We start from the raw sequence: 23,386 nt of genomic DNA on the forward strand, positions 1-23,386 counted from the left end.
CCCTAACCTGACATGAAATATTACTATTTCCCTTTCCAATGTTCTACACATACCAGAATATGTTCTATGCCTTATTAAATGTGTATATATGATATTTTGGTACAATATATATCTATACCTCTATATATACATAATTATATATATATATATATATATATATATATATATATATATATATATATATATATATATATATATATATATATATATATAAAAAGAAATATCTATTTAAAAATACTTAGGACATATTCCCTTAAGTGAAGAACATTAGAATGTGAAATATTTACCGTACAAACACAGTTAAACACTTTATTAAATTTGAATATTGCAAAAATGTGATTTTACATGTTTTCAGCTATCTAACCCCTTCACCCAAAAAGACATATATATGTCTTGCGGTACTTTGCTTGTCATACCTCAAGACGTATACATATATATATATATATATATATATATATATATATATATATATATATATATATATATATACACACTATATATATATATATATATGTCTGAACTACAGGAAGCTCCAGCAGTCTCGGCTGTTAAGTTACAGCCGAGAGCTGGAGTTCCTGGGTTACAGGCATCTGCCCCCATATGGAACCGGAGCATGATTGAATTGTTACAGACGGTGACACTGTGTAAGTGAAGAACATTGGAATGTTAAATATGTAAGTAAATATACAGTAAAACACATATAAACACATAAATACATATGTATACATATATAGACATAACTATACACACATATACACATTTACACATGTATTGTATCTCTATGTTAAAGTCCTTTGCAGCCTTTTTTTTCCCCTCAAACACCTGAGACCTCATATATTTAAGCCCTTATAACTTTTGTATGCAATTTTTTTTTAATATTTTTTTTCCCAGACAGTGTTATTAGGAGTTAAACTGTACTTTTTAATATATTTTTGATGTGTTTTGTGACTCTTTATTTGAGCGTAACAGTTAACCAGACCTCTGAAGTTGGGCTAACCCGGCGCATGGTAAATTCAATTGTGCTTGCGCAACAGACTTTACTTTCAGCTTATAATACGTGCGCTACTTCCGGCACGTGCAAACACTTCCAATAAACCTTATATCGCTTTTGTGCAACACTTAGCATTCCACTCGTAATCTGGGACTTAATATGCAGAATCCTTCAGAGATATCTGGGTGCTAATAAAAACGACATTGCAAAATCAAGATATGACCTATTGAAGGAAATAGAAAGAGGGAAAATGCCTTTAAATTTGCTTTTTAGATGCAATTACTTCCTTCAACATCAATCTGTCGGCATTGTATAGATGACTCATTTGTTGGTGAATTGACAGAGTAACATGAGCTAATATTAACTGCCACAAGATAATGACCCCTGTTAGTTTAACCCATAGAACAGTAGCCTTCATTTGATACATTTTGTTATGTGATAGGCAACTAAGCACAATAATGCAGAGCACTTCCCCAATGTTAAATTTATCAGCTCCAAAGAATACCATGGGAACTAGAGAGGTTTGATTAATAGGAGAGCCCTATAAATTCTTAGTGAATCTTGGCCAGCTTTCATAAAATACCTTTCGTGCTCCATTGAACCCAGGTGACTTTAAAGGGACAGTAAACACCAGAATTTTAGTTGTTTAAAAAAATATATAATCCCTTTATTATCCATTCCCCAGTTTTGCATATCCAACAGTTATAATAATACACATTTTACCTCTGTAATTACCTTGTATATAAGCCTCTGTAACCTGTCCCCTTATTTCAGTTCTTGTGACAGACTTGCATTTTAGCCAATCAGTGCTCACTCCTATATAACTCCACGTGCATGAGCACAATGTTATCTATGTGGCACACATGAACTAACACCCTTTAGTGATCAAAATGCATTCAGTTTAGAGGTGGCCTTCAAGGTCTAAGAAATTAGCATATGAGCCTACCTAGGTTTAGCTTTCAACTAAGAATACCAAGAGAACAAAGCAAAATTGGTGATAAAAGTAAATTGGAAAGTTGTTTAAAATGGCATGCTCTATCTGAGTCATGAACGTTTATTTTGGACTTGACTGTCCCTTTAAGCATCATTAAAGTGAAGGTAAACTTTGATGAATGAAAGCCCATTTTTAAAAAAAAAATACTAATAAAAACAGGGGCACTTTCATTCATCAAAGTTTAGAAAGAAGCCATTTAGAAAGCAGCAGTTTTGATTAAAAACTTACCTTTGTTCTTCTCACAGCCAGAGCAGCTTCCCCACCTGGAGATCCTCTCTTCATACGTCATCAATGACTAATCCAGCTTCCTCCAATCACAGCTTTTCCCCCAGGGTAGTCATTCCCTGAGGCCATGCCGTGATTGGAGGAAGTCGGATTAGTCATTGCTGATGTGTGAAGAGAGGATCTCCGGGTGGGGGAAGCTGCTCTGGCTGTGAGAAGAACAAAGGTAAGTTTTTAATCAAAACTGCTGCTTTCTAAACTTTGATGAATGAAAGTGTCCCTATTTTTAATAGTATTTAAAAAAAAAAAACGTGCTTTCATTCATCAAAGTTTACCTTCACTTTAAGGGTTAATTCCCTATTTTTTAACAATAACATTAATATGACATAAAAACAATAACTTCAAGAGAAACATCTTTTTAACAAACATGTTTGCAAAAATTGTTTTAGAAGAGTTATCACAAGTTTTTTATTACTTTTTTTTAAATTTCTATTTTGCTGATCTTTTGCAATTCATTGCTTAGTTGTTGGTAAATACTTTGCAAAAAATGGCGTATTATCCTTATTTTAGGGAGACGATAAATTTAATGAAGAATCCCTCTGCGCACATTCTTTTAGTGACTGTTTTATATCTGTTACTAATTATGCTAAGCAGATGAGATAGACAAAACCTAATGTGGCACTGCCCATTATTTTATAGAAACTAAAACTTTATAAGGATATCTTCAATATTTATTTCACAAATATATCAAACATAGTAATCCAGCAAAATACATCATGGAATTGCTTCCACAATCAAAAGAGTTGTACAACAAAAGAAGTATCCGTTGAAGAATTCTACAACATATTTCAAAACGTTCTGATAAATAAAAAGTCCATAATTGTGATAGGATATTTGCCTTTAAAATGAATATCTAAGTTGCGTAAGACAATTTCCATTATTTGGGTCCCGGCTCTCAGATCCAATCTATTAGAAGTTTGATTTTTAGATTTTATTTTATTATTATTAATTAATGAATTAGTTAGTTCCCCTTTCTCATACTAGCTTTGTGAAACATTATAAATGGTTCCCATTGTATTAAATCTCATTCAGGTAGATTACGAGTTATGCGCACTATAGGGAATATAACAAACCCAACTAAAGTTGCGTTATTTCACCCTCTATAGCGCAGCCATTACAAGTTTTGAAACAGCTGGCTTGTGCGTGCAATATGGTTGCGTTGAGCTTCATACCGCACAAAATGCAAGCGCTGTTTTGATGTGCTCGTGCACACTTTCCCCATAGACATCAATGGGGAGAGTGTGTCAGAAAAAAACCTAATACCTGTGATCGCGGAATGAAAAGCTCCGTAACGCAGCCCCATTGATGTCTATGAGGGAAAAAAAGTAACATTTAAACACCCTAACATAAACTCTACGTCTAAACACCCCTAATCTGCTGCCCCCGACATTGCCGACACCTACATAATGTTATTAACCCCTAATCTGCCACTCCCGATATGGCCGCCGCCTATTAATAAATCTATTAACCCCTAATCTGCCACTCCCGATATCGCCGCCACTATACTAAAGTTATTAACCACTATCCCCCCGCACCCCAACATCGCCCACACTATAATAAATCTATTACCCCTATTCCACCGCTCCTGACATCGCCACCACCAAATAAAGCTATTAACCCCTAAACCTCTGGCCTCCCACATCACCACCACTAAATAAACCTATTAACCCCTAAACCGCCAGCCCCCCACATCGCAACAACCTAAATTAAACTATTAACACCTAACCCTAACCGTAACCCTAAACCTAACCCTAACTGTAACCCTAAACCTACAATTATTAACTAAATAATACCTATTCAAAACTAAATACATACTTACCTGTGAAATAAAACCTAAGCTAGCTACAATATTGTAACTAGCTTAGGTTTTAATTTTATTTCACAGGTAAGTTCGTATTTATTTTAACTAGGTAGACTAGTTAGTAAATAGTTATTAACTATTTACTAGCTATTTAGTTAAAATAAATACAAACTTACCTGTGAAATAAAACCTAAGCTGCCTTACACTAAAACCTAACATTACAAAAAATAAAAAACACTAAAATTACAAAAATAAAAAAACCTACCATTACAAAAAATAACAAACAAATTTTTCCAAAATAATAAAAATTATTCCTATTCTAATACCCTTTTACAAAAAAATAAAAAAAAAAACCCAAAATAAAAAACCCTAATATATAATAAACTACCAAAATGGCCTTTTGTAGGGCATTGCCCTAAAGATAATAGCTCTTTTCCTACAAAAGAAAAACAAACACCCCATAACAGTATACAAACCCCCATCCCCCAAACACACAAAACAAAATTAAAGTAAAACCTAATCTACCCATTGCCCTGAAAAGGGCATTTGTATGGGCATTGCCCTTAAAAGGGCATTCAGCTCTTTTTCCTGCCCTTAAAAGGGCATTCAGCTCTTTTATGTAATGCCCAACCCCTAAAGCGATGATGCGCGGAGGCAGAGGTCCAGGTGAAGGTCCAAGACGGAGGTTCAGGCGGAGGTCCATCGTTCCGACATGGAGGTCCTCTTCATGCGATTGTCCGCTGCATACTGAGGATTAAAAAGGAAGGTACCCCTTTTATACTGGGGGTACCATTGCATTCCTATTGGCTGAAAATTTTGAATCAGCCAAAAGGAATTAGGGCTTCTACAATCCTATTGGCTGTTCAAATCAGCTAATAGGATTTAAGCAGCTCTCATTCTATTGGCTAATTCAAATCAGTTTTATGGTTTGGGCTTTTCTTCAAAGAGCTAAATGCCCTTTTCAGGGCAATGCAAAAGAGCTAAATGCCCTTTTAAGGGCAATGCCAATACAAATGCCCTTTTCAGGGCAATGGGTAGCTTAGGTTTTTGTTAGAGTTAGTTTTTTTTTTATTTTGGGGGTTGGTTGGGTGGTGGGTTTTACTGTTGGGGGGTCTTGTGTTTTTTTTACAGGTAAAAGAGCTGTTTAACTTAGGGCAATGCCCTACAAAAGGCCCTATTAAGGGCTATTAATAGTTTATTGTAGGCAAGGTTTTTTTTTATTTTGGGTGGGCTTTTTTATTTTTATAGGGCTATTAGATTAGGTGTAATTCTTTTTTATTATTGATAATTTCATTTGTAATTTTTTGTAATTTAGTATTTTTTGTAATTACTTTGTAATTTTTATAGTAGTGTTAGGATTTTTTAATGTGTATTTTAGTTTTCTTTATAGTTAGTTTAATTTTAGTTTAATAGTTATATTAGTTTAATTGTTAGTTTAAACTTAGTTTTTTTTAACTTGACAGGTAAGTTTTAATTTAAGATAGGGACATTTTAATTTTAATATAAAGTTAGGGGGCGTTAGGTTTAGGGGTTACTAGTTTAAATGTGTTTATTGCGATGTGGGGGCTTTCGGTTTAGGGGTTAATAGTTTATTTTAGTATATTTCATTGTGGGGGCTTGCGGTTTAGGGGTTAATAGGTTTATTATAGTGGCGGCGAGTGGCGGAATAGGGGTTAATATCTTTATTATAGTGGCAGCGATGTCGGTGGGGTGGCAGATTAGTGGTTAATAAGTTTAATATAGTGTTTGCGATGCGGGATGGCCTCGGTTTAGGGGTTAATAGGTAGTTTATGGGTGTTAGTGTAATTTGTAACACTTTAGTTATGAGTTTTATGTAACAGTTTTGTAGCGTAAAACTCATAACTACTGGTCTTAGATTGCGAAACGGATCTTGTCGGTATAGGCTGGAACGCAAGCTTTTTAGCCTCACCGCAAAACTTGTAATGGCTGCGCTATGGGAATCCCAGGAAAAAAACTTCATTTTTATGAGTTGGGGACTGACCTTGCGTTACAGGCTAAAAGGCTTGCGGTACAGCTATACCGACAAGACTTGTAATGGCGGCGGTGCTGTTTTAACGCTGAAATTACCATTTTTTTCAGTGTTAAAACCCGAACGCAAAACTCGTAATCTAGGTGTATATTATTTAAAGTTTTAGCTGATAAGCTAGCCATATTGTAGTGATGAATTATCTTGATTTTTTACATTTTTTTTATATAAGCAATTTATTTAGAATTTCTCATGTCATACTATGCACTATTTAATGCTTTGTTAGTGGTCAAATTATGTAGGTTATACAAAACAAAATCGACTTCAGCGCAATTTTGCAAACACAGCAAATAAAACAAGATACATGGATCTCTTATACCTTGGCATTTTTTTACCATTTCTCTATTTGTTTCAAAGTGTGGGCACAGGGGAAACATCGTTCAAAATCAATCCACCAAAAGTGCACAAAAATTGCAATCTCCCCCACCTAATTAGACAAAAACCATTGTGATCACAAAACGCAATAAACAACAAAAGAAACAAACAAATCAATACGATCAAATACAAATCACACACAATGCAACAAAACAAAAACTGAGCTGATACAAATAAAATTACATAATTAATAGTTGCAACACGTAGCAATCCCGGTTGCGGGTACAAAGTTTACACAGTCCTCTGTGAATCGTCTCCCTAAAAACCAAAGATGGAAACTTCTTAGGCAATATCCAAGATCCACAAAAGAAGATAATATCCATACTCACATAGAGAATTGCAGCGTCAGTCCGGATAGAAAGAAGACAATGTCACTAGAACAATCTCGCCCCGTTGAGATAACTGCCCGGTCTGTACCTTTGCAGCCTTTTCTGGATTCCATTCCAACTCAGAGAGACTTTCCTGGGTTGCAGCTTACGGTAGCTCTACAAATCTAAGATCAAAGTCTTTTTCAATCTCAGTCAACCACATATCACATATCTATAGCATGTCCTTAAAGAGATATACACCTCTCTTAAAACTACATATTTAGAGTAATTAAGATATGTGATAACATTGATAAATATTAGAATTATCTTGTTTTTATGAAGCTGAAACTTGGTGCTGTTGTCTTCTAAAATTGAGCTAAGCATAGTCTAACAATGGTACAAACAGTCATAGCTAACTTACAATTTTTTTCTGAGACATGTGGAATTGGTAAATGTAATAAGGCATGTTCAGGAGACAATGTGATCTGTTTTTGGAAAATGGAACTGAGGAGGGAAGAAGCTTATGTGTAAATAGGTTCCCCAGTCCTGAAACCTCTAAAACAAAGCTAGGAAGAAAGGTTTTCTTGTTTGCTGAATCTTGTTGGATAGAAGTACCATTTGAGGGCAACCTTAAAAAAATGTTCTTTAAGCGTTGCATTATGCGAGAAAGATAAGCTTTGGGATAAATTGGTAACCCATGTTTTAATTGGCCATGTGTTACCTAGGTCTTGTTCCCATTTTAGCATGAGGTGTGTCTTGCTTTCCCCAGGAGTAGAATTAAAAATCAGGTATAATATGGATATCAGGGCCTTTAAGTGGTTCTTGGATAGGCATATAGACTCTAATGTAGTGTTTGTGGGAATCTTTGTGTTGCCTAGAATTGCTAGTACTCTGGATTTCAACTGTAGATAGTGGTACCATATACCCCCCCAAAAATAACTACATATCGATCAAAACACCATATACCTATGGCATACGTTAAACGCAAAATACCCTCTAATTTAAAATAGATCTAGGGTAACACCTTTAATACTCCCTTATTCCTCAATCAACATACATGTGCAACAGAAATGGGCCAACAAGGGCCTTTACAGAATAGCAGATGCTTTCATAGATGACAAAATATTGTCATTTGAGCAATACCTTCAATATTTAAACAAGTATAATTTTTTTTAAAATATCTTCATACTACTATCAGCCTAATTTTTGCTTTAAACATATCTTGTCTAGAATGTTTTTGTTTAATATCCCTTTAAATGAAAATGCTTTTCAGGTAAAGTACATAACAAGTTACTAAGCAAACTTTCATCTAACTTATGTTTGTTTTTACAGGTCTCAGTCTGTATCACCTCCACCTGTTCTATCCCCTGTTAGAACGCCGTCATATCCTCTAAGTGATAGTGAAGAATTCTGCAAGTCCAGCCGACTGTCCAATTTACCAAGTACTAAACTGGTTATTAAAGACTGGACACCTAGAGGTTCTAGTTTACGAGAAACCCACCTACAAGCTTCAGGCATTGATTCAGCCAACCACTTGCTGAAAGCGGTTAGTGTCACATGCTTGGATAAAAGGCTATCTGTATTTAAAGGCCCCATTCAAAAAGAAAATGTACAAGAAATCAAGGACAGCGATGTGATAGGCAACTGCCAGCTTAACCGGAGTACACTCTCCTTAGGTTCTGCTGCCAACCAGCGTAACAGACCCCACAACAGAACCACAGTACGTTCTAAAGCACTTGACATTAGAAGAAAAATCTCAGAATGGGAATGCAGAAGAGAGTCTACTCCCAAACTGAGCTTGTTTGTGGACAAAGGAGACCAAGGGGACAGATCTGCTAGTGAAGGATGTGCCAGCATGTTGACTTCACCATGCAGTGAAAAAACTTTTGATTTCAAAGGCTATCGGAGAATGAGCAGAACATTTTCTGAGTGTTCCTACCCAGAAACAGAGGAGGAAGAGGGCTTAGAACGAGACTCACTTCATAGGTTTGATAGGAGGCCCAGCCGGACTGAACCAGCCAATGCTTTTGTTAGAGGTCACACTAGAAAAGAGTCTTCAGCTGTTCTGAACAGAATTAAAAAAATTGAACAAGCATTAAAGGAAAACCCTGGTATGGGCCTTCCTCAGTTACCAAGTAGCTGCTATAGTGTTGATAACGGAAGAAAAAAATCCCTAACATTAGGTTCTCTTGACGCTCCAAATGAGAGTGTGAGCAGTAGCAAAAGTGTAAATAATAGTAATGAGCAAGAACATTGTATTGAAAGTAATGCCAAAATAAAACAAGCTGCAAACTCGAGTAGCTCCAGTGTGGCTCCTGAGAGCCCAGATGCTGAGGTCAACCCTGTGCCAAAACCCAAAAGAACCTTTGAATATGAAGCTGATAAAAGGCACAAAAGCTCACCAAATAATGGTCTACCTCCTTCACCAAGTCCAGTTTCTCCCCCTCCTCTACCATCCACACCTGCACCTCCTGTCACCAGAAAACTGAAGAAAGACCTACATCGAAAATCCCAAAGCAGGTAAAATGACAATCTTTTTAAATGATGGGGTTTATCAGGAAAGTACACATGTAAGCTGCTGTTTGAAGATATTTAGTATTGGTGGCAGCAATGGGGTTGCACATTCTGGGCCAGATTACAAGTGGAGCGCAATAGTTTGCGCCATAAGGGGTATATATTGCATATTGCGCTCATTGGGCTTACCGCTGGTATTACAAGTTGAAAGTAAATGTGATAAGTGCAATCGTGATTTACGATAGAATCATTACCGCGATCTTAGAGCTGTGGTTAATGGTTTGGGGAAAATAAAAAAGTTGCACAAAACACATAAAAAATTCATTACAAAGTACAGTTACACTTATAATAACACTGTCTAATAAAAATTATTTTCAAACAATATTGCACACAAAAGTTATAAGGGCTCAAAGTTATGAGATCTCAGGTAAATATGTCTATATATGTGTACATATGAATTTATATATATATGTCTTTACAGACATATATATATATACACATATAAACACATAAATACATATGTATACATATATATATAAGTGCATTAGAGCCTTTTGCCGTTAAGTAGATGAAAACATGTAAAAACATATGTATGCAATATTCATAATAAAGGTTTTAACCATGTATGTACTGTAAATATTTCACATTCCAATGTTCTGCACATAGGGGAATATGTTCTTTGTATTTTTAAATCGATATTTCTATATATATCTGTATATATATCTATACCTATATATATATATATATATATATATATATATTTATATATATGTATAAATATATATTTGTTTAAAAAACATTTTTGTGTCTGCAGGTTAAGAAATCTAAAGCTGTGCTGCAGTTAGTGTAGTTGAGATGAACTAAAACGGTATTTTTAATTATATGTGTATAATAACACAATATTGAAATTAAGGGACATAATACTCATATGCTAAATTTTTTGAAAGTGCTTCAGAATAACTGTAAAAAGCTGACAAGAAAATATCACTTGAACATCTCTATTTAAAAAGGAAGATATTTTACTTCAATATTTCTTCAGCTCACCAGAGTAAGTGCTCTGTGAACAGTTATACTTCAGCTGCTGTCCAGCTGCAAGTTGAAAAGAAAAAAAAAAAAAGTCAATCAGCTTGAGCAGTGCTGAGGTAATGCATTGCTTTGCTGTGTGAGATTTCATAGTAATCTTTTTTAAACTGAATAGGGAAATAACATTACTGTGCCTGCACATGTCAGATGCAGAGATGCAAGTCATGTGACTCGCATTCCGATAGGCTGCGTAAAGTCTCTTCACAGTGGGGTATGAATACATACGATTTTTTGAGGTAAATATCTTCATTTTTTTACACAGAGATGTTCAGATGATATTTTCTAATCAGCTTTTTACAGTTATGCTGCGTCACTTTCAAGTGCTTGAACATTTTGGTACCATGTCCCTTTAAGTTAATTTTTATATGATATTTAAATCCATGTGTAATGACATTTAATTAAAGGGACATGAAACCCAACATTTTTCTGTCATGATTCAGATAGAGAATGCAATTTTAAGCAACTTTCCAATTTACTTCTATTATTTAATTTGCTTATTTCTCTTGTTATCCTTTGGTGAATGCTTTATCTAGGAAAGCTCAGGAGCAGCAGAGAACCTAGCTTCTAGCTGCTGATTGGTAGCTGCATATAGATATATCGATTGTGATTGGCTCACCCATGAGTTCAGTTAGATACCATTAATGCATTGCTGCTACTTCAACAAATGATACCAAGAGAATGAAACAAATTAGATAATAGAAGTAAATTAGAAAGTTGTTTAAAATTGTATTCTCTATCTGAATCATGACAGAAAAAAATTGGGTTTCGTGTCCCTTTAAGTACAATAAGCATTTTCTTTTAACCATATACTAATATTTGCATTTCAATCCACCTAAATTATATCAAACGCCTGGAGTCTCTTTAGTGTCGTAATTTACGTATTGATCATGTATAATATATGTAGCTAATGTTTATATATTGCCAATTTAAGTCCAAACTATACTTTCATGATTCAGATAGAGCAAGCAATTTTAAACATACACACAGATAGATAGATAGATAGATAGATAGATAGATAGATAGATAGATATTACTGTGCAAAAGTTTTAAGGCAGGTGTGAAAAAATGCTGTAAAGTAAGTTTGCTTTTAAAAATAGAAATGCTAATAGTTTTTTTCATCAATTAACGAAATGCAAAGTTATTGAACAGAAGCAAATCTAAATCTAATCAATATTTGGTGTGACCACCCTTTGCTGTCAAAACTGCATCAATTCACTTGTGCAAAGTCATTTTTTGTTGGCATATAGTCAGATGCATGATTCAACAATTATACCAAACAAGTGCTAATGATCATCAATTTAATATGTAGGTTGAAACACAATTATTATCTGAAACTGCTAGTTTAAAGGGACATTATACACTAGATTTTTAGTTTTGCTTATTTTTAAATAACATTGTGCTGATTTTCAGACTCCTAATCAAGCCCCAAAGTTTAAGAGGTATACTGATGTATACAGACTTCAGACTGCTTCTGTTTGTATAATAGGCCTTTTCATATGGGGGGTTCTGCTATCAGCCCCTTTCAGTGGGTGTCCCAGGCTTATTTTATTAACAGTGTTAAATTGTCAGCTTCTAAGTAAGTTTTTAAAATGTTTTACACTGTATTTTTATATCAGTATCTGTGCAAATTATTCTTTATAGTAGTGCATATTACATGCAGTTAAATGAAAATTGGTGTATACTGCCCCTTTAATGTCAAAAGTCATACACCATGGCAAGACTAAGCACAGCAACTAAGTAGTTATATTGCATCAGCAAGGGCTCTCCCAGGCAGAAATTTCAAGGCAGACAGGGGTTTCCAGATGTGCTGACCAAGCTCTTCCGAAGAAGGACAAGTAAACGGACAACATTGAGGACCGTAGACATATTGGTTGGCCGAAGAATCTTAGTGTAGATGAAAGACTCATTATGCTTACTTCCCATCAGAATCAGAAGATGTCCAGCATTGCCATGAGCTTAAAATTGGCAGAAACCAGTGGAATCCTGGAACACCCATCTACTGTCCGTAGAAGTCTGGTTAGAAGTGGTCTTCATTGAAGACTTGTGGCCAAAAAGCCATACTTCTGGCATGGAAACAAGGCTAAGTGACTCAACTATACATGAAAACACAGGAACTAGGGTGCAGAAAAATAGCAACAGGTGCTCTGCCCTGATGAGTCAAAATTATAAAGATTTGTCTGTATCAGAACGCAGTTTGTTTGCCGCAGGGCTGGAGAGCGTTACAAAAAGAGGTTCCTTGCAAGTTTGGGGCTGCATTTCTGGAAATGAGGTTGAGGATTTGGTCAAAATCAATACTGAGAAGTAGAGGCTGATACTTATCCATACCATCACGGAGGTATCTTATTGGCCCAATTTTTTAAACAGCATGATAATGACCCCAAACACACAACCAAAGTCGTTAAGAATGATCTTCAGAGTAAACAAGAACAAGGAGTCCTGGACGTTATGGTATGGCCCCCACAGAGCCCTGATCTCAACATTATTGACTCTGGGTATTACATGAAGAGACAGAAGCAACGGAGGCTGCCTAAATTCATATAAGAATTTTGGTTAGCTCTTCAAGATGTTTGGAACAACCTAGCTGCTGAGCTCCTTAAAATAACTGAGTGCAAGTGTCCCTAGAAGAATTGATGCTGTTTTGAAGGCAAAGTGTGGTCACTCACTTTAAACTCCTAAAGGCTCACACTCACTGGACTTTTGAAATGTAAGTTACTTATTTTTATGTAAATAAGTCACTTTTATATATTTAAAAAGTCCAATAAGTGCAAGTGTTTATGATTTTATATCTATCTATCTATCTATCTATCTACAGTATATCTATCATCTATCTATCTACAGTATCTATCTATCTATCTATCTATCTATCTATCTATCTATCTATCATCTATGTATCTTCTATCTATCTATCTATCTATCTACAGTATATCTATAATCTATCTATCTACAGTATCTATCTATCATCTATGTATCTTCTATCTATCTATCTATCTATCTATCTATCTATCATCTAAATATATTACACGGAATTGCAGTAATTGTTTCTTGGGACTTTCTATTTAGAAAATTACCATCAGGTCTTTAGATGAATGTCAGTGTTGAAAATGTTATAAATAGTTAATTCTGCTATAGCAAATGTTTTCCAAGCTGTGTGGGAAAGTTTTTTTTTAAAGATATGAAGATGGGCTTCTTAAAGAGGAATTATTTGTTTGTAGTATAGTTATTGCCTATATGTTTGCCCTGTGAACTGATACTGGTAGAAAAACCTTTATCTAAACTGTTTTGGACCGGAAAGGTTTAGATTTCGGAATATTTGTATATTTGCATCTTTAAAATGGGACAGTTGGGGGAGGGGATGAGACCAAGTGTAAACAATAATATATTATGTCATTTAGACAATATTTACAGCTTAAACTTGCAACCTAATGGTAGTTTATCTCATTTTTAATACTTTTGTGACGTACTGGCAGGGAAAATAGTAATTAAAAGTTTGGATTTTAGAATAAGTTTGGAATCTTGGATTTGAGAATAAGTACCTGTATTGTGAGGTCCAACATGAGATACAAAAAAAAAAGTTTCAAAGAGTATTATATAGCACAGTTAAAGGGACACATTTTTATTATTATTATTATTATTTATTTTTTTCTTCAGGAACATAAGTAAAAGCTGTTTCCGTTTAAGGTGAAACTAACAGTAAGTTCATGATCGTGTCTTCTACTCTTCTGCTCAATGGCTCATTGGGACAAACCCCACAGAAAATGTTAGTTTATTCAGCACAGTAACATCCGTTTTTGAAGAGCATATATAATAAAATTGTTCTGATAGTATTTTGGTACAATATCTATCTATCTATCTATCTATCTATCTATCTATCTATCTATATAATTATATATAGCTATAGATATATACAGGATATATATATATATATATATATATATATATATATATATATATATGAATATCTATTTATAAATACATAGAACATATTCTTCTATGTGCAGAACATTGAAACGTGAAATATTTACAGTAAATACACAGACAGTATAACACTTTATTACATATGAATATTGCATAAATATGATTTTACATGTTTTATCTACTTTTCGCTCGCATGTATCCTGTGAATTCTATGTTACATATTTATTATGTCAGCTATTTCTACTGCATGAGAGGCCACTGTATAAAACAGCTGTCTTCAATCCTGTTTGTCTATGTAACATATCTGTAATAATTTTAAGGATAATTACAATATAAAACTGAACTATTATTAATCTTGTCACTATCAATAGCTGTTTGCATTCAATAAAAATACAGATGACTAAAAAATAATAATTGCAGCCACTGCTATATAAAGACAGTTACTGACATTTTGTCCAAATCCTGTTTAAAGGGACAGTATACTATAAAATAGTTTTTCCCTTAATGTGTTTACAATTGCTTTTTTTACCAACTGCAGAGTAAAAAATGTATGAAAATTAGCTTTTTAAGGTTTATTTCTGTATATTAAAGCTATGATTTTGTGTTTTGAAGCCACAACCTAATAAAATGGGTTGAGCTTGTAGGTATAATCAGATCTCATTACTGTATCACATTGTGCACATATACCTGCTTCTTTATCTTATATCTGTCCTTAAAACAATCACCAATACTTTGAGAGAACAATGGAAAATCAACATTTTATTACCTTATCTCTGCTTTATCACACTGGGAGTGTAATTTCTTCTGCTGGCTGTGTTTACAAAGCTTATCTATAGCTGGTACGCGCGGCCACAAACTTTCAGAATAGGTGGGGATACCACATGCTAAATTAACAATTTCAAATGCCAATATAAGGGTAAAGGAGCTACTTGTAAACAATTTAATACACTCCAGCAGGTAAAGTGGATCATTGGGAACAAATTAAAGGGGAGAAAATTTTTGAGTAAACTGTCCCTTTAAGCCATGGCCAATGTAACGCTGTTAGTCTAACGTACAGCACAAGGTTACTAAAAATACCATAATGGAACTGGAATTCATTTTCATTTTAGAAAGAGATTAAGATATTAAAGTATTATATTTTGGAAAGAGATTTAAGATATTAAAGTAATATATATCTATAAACATATTTGAATTATTTATCCAAATATTACTGCAGATATATCTAATTTTGCATTAAAGGTCTAATCAAAATGAAACTCATGATTCCGATAGGGTATGTAATTTTAAACAACTTTCCAATTTACTTCCATCATCAAATTTGCATTGTTCTTTGGTATTCTTTGTTGAAAGCTAAACCTAGGTAGACTCATATGCTAATTTCTAAGCCCTTAAAGTGAAGGTCAATTTTCATCAATGAGTGCCCGGTTTTTGATGAAAATTAACATTGCACTGGATTTGAAGAAATACCTTTTACTCCTGCAAAGCCGGATCGATGATCCCCCTCCTTCTTCTTCCTGCTGTACAACCACAGCAATGACGAAACTGGCTTCCTCCAATCACAGCCAGGCATCACGAGATGGACCCTCTGGGGTGCAAGCCATGATTGGAGGAAGCCGGTTTTCGTCATTTCTGACGTCAGTACAGAGGAACTGAGGCTGAGATAGGCGATCCGGTTTTGCAGGAGTAAAAGGTATTTCTTCAAATCCAGTGCAATATTAATTTTCATCAATGAAAGTGCCCCTGTTTTTAAAAGTATTTTTAAAAACCGGGCACTCATTGATGAAAATTGACCTTCACTTTTAAAGCCGCCTCTTATCTCAGTGCATTTTGACCATTTTTCACAGTATTTCATGTTTGCCAAATAGATAACATGGAGTTATTTATGAGTCAGCACTGATTGGCTAAAATACCTGTCAGGCACAAAAAAAAGGCTTATATGAGATTAATCTGTTTTATGTTAACAACACTATGCACTATGCACTATGCACTGTGACTGGTACTTATGTGCTGCACATGGGATGTAATCATTGGATGATTTTGACATGACCATCAGCTGTATGAACGCTTGTTCATGTTACCATGACTACTATGTGTGGGGTACAACTAACAGATCCTGTTGGTTCGCTACATATATTTTTTGGTACACAAGAATCACATAGATGTGGTGTATTATATTGTATTAACTGAATGCTGCATGTGAATTGATATTACTGTTATTACGATGGTCATCTGTGATATATTGTTTATCTGTTGCCATTGCAACCACTTCCTACACACGCGGCCCACATGATGTGTCTCGTTCCGGTGATGTCATCACAATAGGACAATGCTGCCAGTGAGGGTATAAATTGTTTGTGTTAAGACTCTGTCAGCAATTGTTTTTAGGTTCATGTTTATGAACCATTTCTGGCATTTGACAAAGGTGCTGTAATGGCACTGAAACGTTGTGCCTTTTTATATGTGTAAATAAACGCTATGTTTTATATATCTAAGACCAGCGAGTGCCTTTTTGTATGCATTTCGACTTTCTATTATTATATATAAGAGCAGCCTGGTAGTTGATAACATTGTGGGACTGTGCTTATCCTCTCTGGGATTTTATTTATATATATATATATATATATATATATATATATATATATATATATATACACACACATCGGCCACTTTATTAGGTACACCTTGCTAGTACCGAGTTAGACCCCCTTTTGCCTTCATAACTGCCTATATTCTTCGTAGCGTAGATTCAACAAGTTGTGAAAATTTAGTGTATAGATGTTGATTAGGTAACTTGTCTGATATGATGTATGAAAATATTTTAATACAAATTATAAATAAAAAATATACATAGAAATACATTGATCCATGTTAATACAGTTTGCAAACAATATTTAAAACATTATTAAAAAACAAAAACAAAAGTCTTATTTGTTCTGGTATTAGAGATAAATTAATCTAATTCCAGAACACATAAGACTTTTTGTTTTTATTTATTTAAATATTGTTTGTAAACTGTATTAACATGGATCCATGTATTTCTATGTATAATTTGTATTTATAATTTGTATTAAATTATTTTCATATATCATATCAGACAAGTTACATAACCAACATCTATACACTAAATTATCACATATTAGAGTTGTTGAAGTTGACCACCATTGCCTTTATGCACTCCCTTTGTTTTCTCCCATAATAGTGTGTTCACCATTAGGGTAGCTAGGATCCCTATTCTCTAGGAGCCAAGTGGTATCTCCCATACAGCGCTGAGTAAATAACTGCTTGCCAATAAAAAGTATTTTTAAACATGTCATGTTCTGTCTGTGTCATAAAAGTTTCGTTTTGACTTTAGTGTCCATTTAATATGTCCTGGAGGGGCTGCATAATCAGTTGTGCAATGTTAAATGCAGGGTTTGAAAGACTCCTAGTTAGCCCCAAACATGGATGGACAGGTTCCCTTACTGGAAATGTTGTCTGCCAGATATTTAATAATTATTGTTGACCTGTCCATATTTCACACAAATGTCCAACTTTAATAATGTAATCTGGCTCTCTGTGATGTTGTGTAAAAAGGGAGTGCAACTACATTTTTGTGGGTGGGACTGTGTTGGTAACAACAAGGTCACAGGCAAACTGTGGGTGTGTCTGGTAGAACCGTGGGTGTGGTTAATACAGTCCATTAAAGTCGGACAAATGAACAGGTGATGGCGGATAGTGGGCTAGACTTCCCTGTAACAATGCCACATTATGCAATACGATTTGACGATATTTGAATGTTTTTTTTTTGGTATTTATGTCCTGTATGAATGATGTTATCAGTGTAGCTGTATTAAAGTATCTGCATTGGGTTATTGTTATACAGAATCTTATTTCCACTCTCCCATGAAGAGATTGGCATAACTCAAAGTATAAATACTGCTCAATTAGGAAGCTGTTTTTCTTCAACTTTTTTTGGCGTGTTCTACAGATATCAGCCATATAAATGTATTCAGTGTTCTCACTGCCACTGCGTACGTCTTGATTTTGTGAGCAGTTACATGCTGACATAAAGTGGAGCCAAATTCTCTATACCATTGGGAGTTTTTTTTCTGTATATTCAGATTTGTTTATAAAAAATAGATCATTGCATATCTACAGATTGTTTTCTAAGGAAACATACACTAATAGTTTTTCTACTGAAGCAATGAGTTTCACAATACCTTACCTATCTGCTGTTAAAATCTGTTTTAAATATGGATTCTGTGATGTCATCTAGGTATCTTTATAGAATACTGGTTTGGAAGAACACAACAAGATGTGACAATACAGGCAGCACTGTAGGCAAATAGCTTATTCATTTGCAATTCTATCTTTCAATATAAAGTCTACATAGGCAAATAATTATGCCTTTACCACAGATATCATTACAAACCTCTCATTTTTAATTGTTGAATGTAATAGTTTATTATATAAAACTTTATTTAACAATCTCAGGAGGCCACTTTGGGACTTTACATTTCTTATTTATATATATATATAAAAAAAAGTAAAATAAAGACAAACAAATAGGTGGTGAGTAAAAAGATAAACTTCCTGGTTTATAGAAATATAAGAAGCGTAATCCCTGGAGCAAGCTAGCAAACATTTGTGAAATATAGATTGCATTCAGGGATGTACTGGGACCAAAAATAATCCCGGGAATTTTAAGGCAGAGCAGCCTACTCCCCTCCCCATTTTGTTATTTAACCATACCTCAAAACTGACAAGTAAAAGGTACTAGTTTAATTTACAAAAACATTACAAGTTTGTAACACCCTTCTGTAAATGTATTTTGTAAATGAATTGTCATTAAAAAAGTGAAATGCAATTTAGAAACAGTTTAAATTTACATAAGGAATAAGCGCTTATTGCTCATTAGCCTGTGTAGTCACAATCACTCAGAATAGCAGCCACCTGAGCACTTGTCATTACCCATAAACTGCACTGTCAGAGAGGAAAAAAACACACAAAGACATCCACAGGCAGTCAGCACCCACATGCACAGACAGAGCTCCCCTAGACAATCACACGAAATCAGACACCCACAGGCATCAAAAGGCATCATCAAGAGGAGTTGCTTGTCTGTGACTGGCTACAGATTCATCAAGGCAGCAAGAGGCAGAGCTGGCCTTGCATCATGGTCAAATAATAATGCTGGTGACTGGTTGGGGCTAAGGTAACCAGGCCTGGCCCCAGCCCACCAGGCAAATGCACTGTATGCTCTTTGGTTAGTCTGGGCCTGATTGCATTTTTTAGCCTCATGCATTTAATGTAATTTGAGAACTGGTTAATTTTCCCATGTTAATGCTAAAGATCAACGTGGCATATCCACAAGTGAGAGATTAATATAAGTATGTTATAGAAGTCATAGCTTGACCAGATAGCAAGTGTCTGGAGATGCTTCAAACCAACAAGATCACAAATTATTTATCTACAAAAATACCCATAGATTTTAAAGGTGAATTTTATGGATATATCATTTAGAACTTGTTGCGAACACACGAGTTTGGGCAGTTCTGGCATCCCAGGATCAAGAAAAGAACAGTAAGGAATGATTCCAAATTAAGTCACATAATGTAGTAACATGGAAAGCCTCATGAATCCCTTTCTATTAGGGATGTGCATTAGTTTTCATATTAATGCAAGAAACAATTAAAATGTAGTTGTTTGTTACATACATGAACTGAAACTGTGGGGCCTATTTATCAAGCCGTCAACCGCAAATACGCTGGAATTCCGCAGCGTATTTGTGGCGAGCCTGATTCGCCTTATTAATCAAAGGCTACAGACCGGCAAAAGTAGAATTTTGTGACGTAACATACGATCTGCCGGTCAAAGTCTGACACAGATCGATGCTTACGTCATTACAGATGTTCCGAATGCAAATTCGGCACTATCGGACTACTTTTGCTACTTTCTACCAGGTACGCTCGGCACTATTCCGGCCCAGCGTACCTGGTTTTCAATCCGCCGCCCTGGAGGCGGCGGATGCCATAGGAATCAATGTGAGTCTGAAAGCAGCCAAAGCTCATGTTCGCTGCTGCCCGATATCCCATTGATTCCTATGGGAGAATAAAGTTATGTTTACACCTAACACCCTAACATAATCCCCGAGTCTAAACACCCCTAATCTGCCGCCCCCTACACCGCCGCCACCTACATCATACTTATTAACCCCTAATCTGCCCCCCCTACACCGCCGCCACCTACATTATACTTATTAACCCCTAATCTGCCCACTGCCACCTACATTATACTTATTAACCCCTAATCTGCCCCCCTACACCACCGCCACCTACATTATACTTATTAACCCCTAATCTGCCCCCGACACCGCCGCCACCACCTACATTATACTTATCAACCCCTAATCTGCCCCCCTACACCGGCGCAACCTACATTATGTTATTAACCCCTAATCCTTCGTCCCCAACGTCGCCGCCACTATATTAAATGTATTAACCCCTAAACCTAAGTCTAACCCTAACACCCCCTAACTTAAATCTAATTTAAATAAATATAAATAAAATTACTATCATTAACTACATTATTCCTATTTAAAACTAAATACTTACCTATAAAGTAAACCCTAAGATAGCTATAATATAGCTAATAGTTACATTGTACCTAGCTTAGGGTTTATTTTTATTTTACAGGCAAGTTTCTATTTATTTTAACTAGGTACAATAGTTATTAAATAGTTATTAACTATTTAATAACTACCTAGCTAAAATAAAGACAAAAGTACCTCTAAAATAAAACCTAACCTAAGTTACAATTACACGTAACACTACACTACAATTAAATACAATTAAATAAATTAACTAAATTAAATACAATTAACTAAATTATATACAACTATCTAAAGTACAAAAAACAAACAAACTCTAGATTACAGAAAATAATATACAAATTACAGAAATTTAAACTAATTACACCTAATCTAATAGCCCTATCAAAATAAAAAAAGCCCCCCCCAAAATAAAAAATCCTAGCCTAAACTAAACTACCAATAGCCCTTAAAAGGGCCTTTTGTGGGGCATTGCCCCAAAGTAATCAGCTCTTTTACCTGAAAAAAAAAAAATACAAACAAGCCCCCCAACAGTAAAACCCACCACCTACACAACCAACCCCCCCAAAAAAACTAACTAAAAAAACCTAAGCTCCCCATTGCCCTGAAAAGGGCATTTGGATTGGCTTTGCCCTTAAAAGAGCAATTAGCTCTTTTGCAGCCTGAAGCCCTAACCTAAAAATAAAACCCACCCAATACACCCTTAAAAAAACACTAACCCCCTGAAGATCGACTTACCGGGAGACGTCTTCCACCAAGCCGGGCAGAAGTGGTCCTCCAGACTTAAGGTAGAAAAAATCCATTTGGCTGATGCAAGCTCAATTGCATCAGCCAATAGGATTTTTTCTACCTTAATTCCGATTGGCTGATAGAATTCAATTAGCCAATCAGAATCTAAGGGACGCCATCTTGGATGACGTCACTTAAAGGAACCTTCATTCATAGGGTAGTTGTCGGCCAAAGAGGATTCTCTGCGTCGGATGTCTTGAAGATGGCGTCTGGATGAAGACTTCTGCCGCCTGGAGGACCACTTCTGCCCGGCTTGGATGAAGACTTATGCCCGTCTGGAGGACCACTTCTGCCCAGCTTGGATGAAGACGTCTCCCGGTAAGTCGATCTTCAGGGGGTAAGTCTTAAGTTTTTTTAAGGGTGTATTGGGTGGGTTTTTTTTTTAGGTTAGGGCTTTGGGCTGCAAAAGAGCTAACTGCCCTTTTAAGGGTAATGCCCATCCAAGTGCCCTTTTCAGGGCAATGGGGAGCTTAGGTTTTTTTAGTTAGTTTTTTTTTGGGGGGGTTGGTTGTGTGGGTGGTGGGTTTTACTGTTGGGGGGGTTGTTTGTAAAAAAAAATTTCAGGTAAAAGAGCTGATTACTTTGGGGCAATGCCCCGCAAAAGGCCCTTTTAAAGGCTATTGGTAGTTTAGGCTAGGGTTTTTTTTATTTTGGGGGGGCTTTTTTATTTTGATAGGGCTGTTAGATTAGGTGTAATTAGTTTAAATTTCTGTAATTTGTTTATTATTTTCTGTAATTTAGTGGGGTTTTTTTGTACTTTAGATAGTTGTATATAATTTAGTTAATTGTATGTAATTTATTTAATTGTATTTAATTGTAGTGTAGTGTTAGGTGCAATTGTAACTTAGGTTAGGTTTTATTTTACAGGTACTTTTGTCTTTATTTTAGCAAGGTAGTTATTAAATAGTTAATAACTATTTAATAACTATTCTACCTAGTTAAAATAAATACAAACTTGCCTGTAAAATAAAAATAAACCCTAAGCTAGATACAATGTAACTATTAGTTATATTGTAGCTATCTTAGGGTTTATTTTATAGGTAAGTATTTAGTTTTAAATAGAAATTAATGATAGTGATTTTATTTATATTTATTTAAATTAGATTTAAGTTAGGGGGTGTTAGGGTTAGACTTAGGTTTAGGGGTTAATACATTTAATATAGTGGCGGCGACGTTGGGGACGGCAGATTAGGGGTTAATAACATAATGTAGGTGGTGGCGGTGTAGGGGGGGCAGATTAGGGGTTAATAACATAATGTAGGTGGCGGCGGTGTAGGGGATGGCAGATTAGGGTTAATATGTATAATGTAGGTGGCGGTGGGCTCCGGGAGCGGCGGTTTAGGGTTTACTAACTTTATTTAGTTAAGGCGGGATAGGGGTAAAACAGTTTAGTATAGGGTGGGTGTTTAGTGACAGTATACCAATAAAGCTGGGAAAAAGCCGAAGAGCAGCGAGATCGATAACTGTTAGTTAACAACAGTCCGCTGCTCATCGCCCTGTACTTGGTGCGCGGCTTTTTGACAGCTTTTTTGGTAACTTTGGAGAACGTATTCAGGTCCGCAGCAGCGATGTTAGGCGATCTTAGGCGAGTGTACTGGTGCCGTCGAATGCAAGTAAGTTGACAGGTTGATAAATAGGGGCCAATAACCTGGGAAGTACTGGAGATCCCAAGTGAGGAGCTTTAAATTCTTCATGAAG

General features: G+C 35.3%; 1 protein-coding gene across 3 annotated transcripts in view; it reads left to right on the forward strand.

Annotated features, from left to right (window-relative positions):
* The window catches only part of DENND2B (DENN domain containing 2B), an 804,449-nt gene that overhangs the window by 503,719 nt on the left and 277,344 nt on the right, over positions 1 to 23,386 (forward strand). For 2 of the 3 annotated variants that reach the window (XM_053720608.1, XM_053720607.1), the window contains one exon: positions 8,131 to 9,318. The exons of the other annotated variant lie outside the window; for it this stretch is intronic. In XM_053720608.1, the coding sequence (XP_053576583.1) occupies positions 8,131 to 9,318 (1,188 nt within the window). The remainder of the gene's footprint in view (positions 1 to 8,130; positions 9,319 to 23,386) is intronic. 3 annotated transcript variants of the gene reach the window in all.

The sequence above is a fragment of the Bombina bombina genome, chromosome 7 (assembly GCF_027579735.1).
Source record: "Bombina bombina isolate aBomBom1 chromosome 7, aBomBom1.pri, whole genome shotgun sequence".
Classification (NCBI taxonomy): Eukaryota; Metazoa; Chordata; class Amphibia; order Anura; family Bombinatoridae; genus Bombina; species Bombina bombina.